This window comes from Pundamilia nyererei, unplaced genomic scaffold (assembly GCF_000239375.1).
Source record: "Pundamilia nyererei isolate P.nyererei 1_Seehausen unplaced genomic scaffold, PunNye1.0 scaffold00049, whole genome shotgun sequence".
In the NCBI taxonomy this organism is placed as follows: domain Eukaryota; kingdom Metazoa; phylum Chordata; class Actinopteri; order Cichliformes; family Cichlidae; genus Pundamilia; species Pundamilia nyererei.
Genome location: NW_005187450.1, coordinates 1,536,184 through 1,542,679, shown reverse-complemented (window position 1 = coordinate 1,542,679; position 6,496 = coordinate 1,536,184). Strand labels below are relative to the sequence as shown.

Sequence of the window (6,496 nt, the reverse complement as noted above, 5' to 3'; positions counted from 1 at the left end):
AATGAAGGTATATCAAATCAAATCAAATAACGTCACACATATAGGTCCTCTTTAGGCCTATAGGAAAACCCAGACATTTCCATCAATCTTGAAAATCCCCCTGGACACACGGACAGAATGTTTTTAGACATACTTTGAAACACATTTAGTTGTCGACCTTCTCCTCCGGAGAAAAGAGGACGGTTAGTCACCCTATCTTTGCGTCATACTCAGCATGTCTCTTCCTCCAAACACAGTGGTTCAAGTTGATGCCAAAGAGCATTTTTTTTGTTTCATCTGACACTGAGCACTGTCTCTGAGGCCTTCTCTGAATCATTTAGATGTTCACTGGGAAACCTAAAAGAGATCTGTACGTGCCATCTTGAGCAGGGGGACTTTGTGGATGTTGTACGATTACTGCCCACTACAGCATAGTGTGCTACCAGTGCTGTTGTTAGTGACTTTGGTAGTTTTGAACAAATCCACAACCTTTCTCATGATCATCATTACCCCATTGGGCAAGATGCTGTATAGAGCTCCAGACCGAAGGTCAAGGTCAATTTATGTTTCTTCCACCAACAGTTGGCAGGTTCTCACCAAGCTTCTTGCTGCTAATCTTTTAGCCCATTCCACCATTGTGCAAGTCTACAGTCTTGTCCCTGATGTCCTTTGACAGCTCTTAGGTGGTGAATATTAAAATGGAAATTGATTACATGGAGAGGTGTGTAGTTTAGTCAATATCTATAATTGATTGATTGATTGGAATCTCTGTGCCACATGGGCACACAGCCAATCTGCCAGAGCCAGAATTCTGGCTGGGTTGCAGTGAACCAAAAGCTTATTTCATTCAATGAGATGCAAATCAATTTATAACTTTTGTCGTGTGTTTTTTCTCTATTTTTGGTTGATATTATGTCTCTCTGCATTAAAATAAAACTACCATAAATAGAGAGTTCATTTCTTGAGCAAACTTTAAAAAGTCAGCAGGGGATCAAATAATTACTTTGGCCAACTTTGCAGCTTTTAGTTTATGGAGTCTGTCTTCCATCCAGATCTTCAGAGTGTAGTGGAAGTTGCATGTCTGAGGGTGTGGAAGATTCGCTGTCTCTATATTTTATCTATGCTGTCCATACTGTATCTCCACAAAAGCTCAGGTGAACTATCATATTGTTTTTAATAGCTTTTAACCACGGGTTAGGGCTCCATTACATTTCCATGACAACCAGGTGCTTTTTCTGTACCGTGATTGGTACTGTGGGAAAAAGAGAGGTTCAGTTGTACCCACACCACTCCAATCTCATCCCATCAGAAACTAGTTTGAGGGATGTCACTCGGCCTCCATGCATGCCCCAACTGCACACAAAGGAGAAGCCACATCGACATATTTTGGAGTAATTTGAACACCCCACTCTGCCATGTTTTCAGCCACTTACAGCTCATTACATTGGTTTTCTGGTACATGTATACTTGAGTCCTAATGGCTCTCACCAACCCCACATATTATGACAGGTAGCCACTCCTATCTCAAAAGCTTGCACAAGTCCACCCACCTTTATGCCGCCTGTTTAGCGTAAAATGGAGGCTTGTTGAAATAAACAAGTAAATGATAAAGAAAGTTAAAAACAAGGCAGAGCAGAACTAATTTTCTTTTTCTTCTTTAACACTTTGTGACCCCTGGTGGTAGAAAATCTGTTCTTCCTTAAAGAAAATAAATATCAAGAACAAAGTCATAAATAGAAGTAATAAATAGCATAAGTTTGGTCCTATTAGGGTCTTTGAACATTTGAAGTTTGCTGAAAATAGGACAAGTAAAGTCAATTATTAGGCAGGCTAATAGCACAAATTTTCTTGAAAGACATTTAATTCACTGTCTTCTCCCTGCAGACCTTGATTTGGAAGTGAAATCGCTCCTCCTCAGAGAAAGAAAGGAAACAGACCCGAGGAAAGGCAACTGACGAGTAATTCCTATTAGACAAACACGCAATGTTACAGAGCAAAAGAGCAAAATTGCAGATTATCCCCTGATGTTTGACAAAGTAATTATTCTCTTTAACAGAGGGTCTCTGGGTTATTATATACTGTTTCTATATTTAGATGCATTAAGCTTTTCTTTTTATATTAACCTATAAAAATCAAATGACAGAGAGAGCACAGGTGGAACTAATAACATTACCAAGTACTACTGCAATAAATCACTCCAACATGATGCAAAGTAACTACACAAATAAAATCAACCTTTTTTTTTTATAACTGCACCTATGCGCTACCTATTACAACATGTCAAAATATCTGCTCTGAGACAAAGGTGGACATATATTTTCACTACCGGTGTGAGAACAAAAATTCTGTTTTGGACATTGTTAAGTGAATAGTTCGGCACGGTTTTCAAAAACTCTTTCAGAAAAGATGTGAATACTGGATGAATGAGTAGAGAGAGCCAGCAGCTTTTAAGCTCGTTTAACACAAAAACAGAAGTGACATGTTTAAAGCTCAGTAATTAACACTTTGTCGTCTCCTTTGTTTAATCTGCACAAAAACGGCAGTGTAAAAAAACACAAGTTGCTGCTCCTGCCTCGTTTCAATCTCATTGTGGTTTAGGAGGTTTGGTGCACTGTGTTACCCCGAACCAGAGGCTCTCTGCCTCCTCACTGTAGCTTCATTGTTAATGGATAGATATGTTTCAGAACCTTCTTATCTATCTATCTATCTATCTATCTATCTATCTATCTATCTATCATTTTTGGCTTTTTGTATTTGTACACTTTTACACATTTTTTCCTTATTTATTTGTCTAATATGTCTCTAATTCACTCTTTCTTGCAGACCCCTGTGCTTCTGTAACATGTGAATTTCTCCCATTGGAATTAATAACGTCTGTTTTGTGTCTTTATCTATCATTCTCAAATTAAAGTTTTCCTATGCAGCGGTATAAATTAAAGAAGTCTGGCCCCGTGTACCACAATAAAATAAACTTCCTGATACTTGTACAAAGCTACTTGTCATTTTAACTGTTTATCCAAGTTTTGTGTTTGTTTTCTGATTAATGTTTTCTGTCATTTCTAAACACTACACAAACAGGCACTGTGGGAGAATTAGCTTAATTTAAACTAATGTCTGTAGGCTGCACGTGTGCCAGGAGGACTGTACCAAATGAAGACGCAGGGGGGCGCAGTTCCCCGCCAGGTGCGCCTTCTTCCCTGCCTCCCTCCCCGCACCACCTTCCCATCCCATCGCTGCACGTTCTGGCTGCTTTATCGACCTTCTCCCCGCCGTGCAGCCCACTCCTCCTTCCTTCGCGGGGAGAGCGGGACTCTGACGCGCACAATAAATCATCCTGGCGAGGTTCCTTTTTCAAGCCCCATTTCATACTTACTCGCACTGGAGCGCAGACACGGGCGAGAGTCAAGCCTCGTAACTGTGGATGTAGCAAATGTGATTCAGCACAGCAAACAACGTGGGTGTTGTGCGTGCGAGCGCGCGCGCGCGCGTGTGTGCTTTTTCTTTTTTTCTTTTCTTTTCTTTTTTTGGTGGGGAGTGGAGGAAACGGAGGAGGAGGTGGGTGAGAGGGGCGATATGAAACGCGTGTGTTTATGTCTCCTTCGTTACCCGTTATCTGTGACTGACCACCGGCTCAGTTTCACCTGTACGAACGACCTTGCAATTGCGACCGAAATTCTTCTAACGAGGTTTCCATGGAGGAGCAGTTTGTCGTTTTATCCGTGAGGGCTGAATTTGGTTCCTATTGGTGTCAAGATATTTCGGGATAACAGGTAAGACTGTGTAATTTATATAAATAGCGACGGGCATGCTGTTGCCACCACGTCGGCCTGTTTTTATGCTGTTCCCGACTGCACCGTCCGCTCCTAATGCCTTTTATTTGAGAATAATTGTTTGTTTTAGACTCGAGCAACGTGACGTGACCTCCCAACTGCGGCCAATTCCTGCACACTGAGCAGGCTGATTTATTATTTTTTTAAAGAGGCAATCTAGAAAGAGGAGACTTCTTTTTCTTTTCTTTTTTTTTTTATTAAGGAGTTGGCTCCAACATGCCTGCCTTTCTTTGTCAAAGTGATGTAAGGGGTGCAGTTAGTCACAGCCTGGCATTTCAGCCCCCTAACTGCTCCTGTGGTACTTACCTGGTGTGGTGCCACACTGCAGCTCACCCCGTGAAATAGAGCTAACCTACAGGCCAAAGACCAGTACATTTTTTAAGGGCTGAATGGGGCTTGGGTGGACTTGCATGCACTAAAACATAGAAGAAAGAAAAGTAAGAAACGTGTAATTACGGTTCTTTTGGCTGTATTTTAAGTAAAAAAAAACAAACAGAAAAACTTCAGAAGTAGCAGTAATTATGGGCTTTATCCTTTATGCGATCCACTGAGTGCAAAGGTGTACACACACACACACACACACAGTTTCTACCTTGCAGCGTTCACAAGGTAATTGCATACTTTAATGCCACAATGTCAGCTGAACAATCTGTGATGAATGCAGCTCAGGCCTTCAAACTAAGTACACTCCTACTCTTTCCAGCTGGGCTGTTTGTTCAGTCAGCATGTTACTTGGATGCAGGCAGAGTGTGATGTAGGTGGTAGATATGTGTTTATACATTTATTCTTTTTTTAAGTGTCAGTTAAGCCAGTGGTGTATTGGTTCCAGAAAGTACCCTTCTTGATTGAGACCGATCCCCCCCAAAGCTTTCTCACCACCTTCTGTCACCATCCTGTTAGCACCATTATTGCAAGCAGTGTGAATGTGTGCTTATGTGTGTGTGTGTGTGTGTGTGTGTCTGTGTGTGTGTGTGTGTGTCTGTGTGAGTGGGTGGGTGGGTGGGTCAGCTTGCATCTGTGTGTGGACAGCTCTATACAGCATGTGTTACACTGGTGTAATTCTCTAATCCTCCAATTTGCATTTTTAAACGATTTATTGGATGTGTAGGGGGGAAAAAGGAACACATGTAACTCAGAGCCATCCCTGTAAAACCCCGCTGCAAATGCAAACCATGCAACATGCGAAGTTGACTGTACTGTAATACCCTCCATACCTTTTACACACACCAATTTTCAGTCTTGAGATGCCAGCACTTTACACTGTGGGCCTATTACTGAGGTAAGGCATGCAGGAGTCTTCTAGAGAGGAGGCATACCAATCCAATTTAGCAGACTTTGGGAAGGGGGGGGGGGGAGAAAACATGAAAGGTAGTAAATAAAATCTTGGCTGAGACCCCAACGTGTCTGATTTGACATGCAGGCAGCTAACAAACAATTAGACCCTCCATAAGTAGCACTCTGAACCAGACTCGCCTTGGGATTAGACCACAAATGAGCCGCACGTCACAGCTTATGTCTTCTAAATGGAAAGTGAGGGTATGTGTGTGTGTGTGTGTGTGTGTGTGTGTGTGTGTGTGTGTGTGTGTGTGTGTGTGTGTGTGTGTGTGTGTGTGTGTGTGTGGAAGCTGGCTGGCTGTTACATGTGTTTCGTACATGGTGAGAAAGCAACTTTAGTGTGTAGGTGTGTGTGGGCTGTGTGACATTTAGCAGATTGATGTTATTATCTGCCCCTGCCCTTAATACGGCCGCAACACCTCTTGAAGAAACTTGTATTTTCAGACCCGACTTATTCATATACGCTTCCCTTTTATGCGTGCGCAGAGTAATGTACACAAATCTTCCCATACGCTGCGCACTCGTAATATGTGTATGTGTGTGTGTATGAGACCGTTCCCTTATTTGCTGTGTTATTGCCTGCTCTTCATTGTGTGTATGTTTGACATTTTGTAATTGCATCATTACGCGCTCAGTCCCCTCCTGCAAGAAGCGCGTGCATCGCAATTTGCAACACATGCTACAAGCAGTCAGACTCTTGCCCTTGATTACGGACCTGGGTGGAATGGCTTCCTCATCAGGCTGTCTTGATTCACCCCAGCATGTGGGAAGACACATGCTGCTGTGGGTGAATCTAATTGATTGGATGGCACCCAATTCCCAGGTCCAAGTCTCCTCAGGCAGCCAGAGAGTGAATCTGTCCAAGTGAAGGATGAGCCTAGGCGTTGGTTGCTCCCCTAATAGATTGGCATGGACTTCCTCCCATATGCCTCTGGTATCACCCTCAGACATCTCCGGGTTCAAGTTGGCCACACTACAGGGCGCAAAGTGACATTGCCTGGATCATTGCTGATTAGAGATGTGAGGGCTATCCGGCACCAAACTGTTCCTCCAGTTTTACAGTGATTATGTTTCCGCTGACAGAAAAATTCTGACACTTCCCCTGTCTTAGCTTGATAGGTGATTAAAAGATGTTACGCTGTCAGTGGTGGAGTTTTTGGTATTTTACAAGGAGATTCTCGTTTCAACAGGTCAAGCTCCTCTCTCTCTCGGAGAACACAAGTGCCATTTCAAAGCTTATTGGATGAAAGTCTCATTTACCCCTGGCTGCCAAATATGACGTTGCCATGGAAACAGCTTCTACTGTTATCAATCATCGACTGTTTGACAGGTAAACTACCTTTTTTTTTTTT

At 42.6% G+C, this 6,496-nt stretch overlaps 1 protein-coding gene across 1 annotated transcript in view; it reads left to right on the top strand.

The window, feature by feature from the left end:
* The first annotated feature begins 3,511 nt into the window (after positions 1 to 3,511).
* cntn3a.2 (contactin 3a, tandem duplicate 2) overlaps positions 3,512 to 6,496 on the top strand; it is a 38,061-nt gene continuing 35,076 nt past the window's right edge. The window contains exons 1-2 of the mRNA XM_005732936.1: positions 3,512 to 3,749; positions 6,335 to 6,474. Coding sequence (XP_005732993.1) covers positions 6,420 to 6,474 — 55 coding nt within the window. The 5' untranslated portion in view covers positions 3,512 to 3,749; positions 6,335 to 6,419. The remainder of the gene's footprint in view (positions 3,750 to 6,334; positions 6,475 to 6,496) is intronic.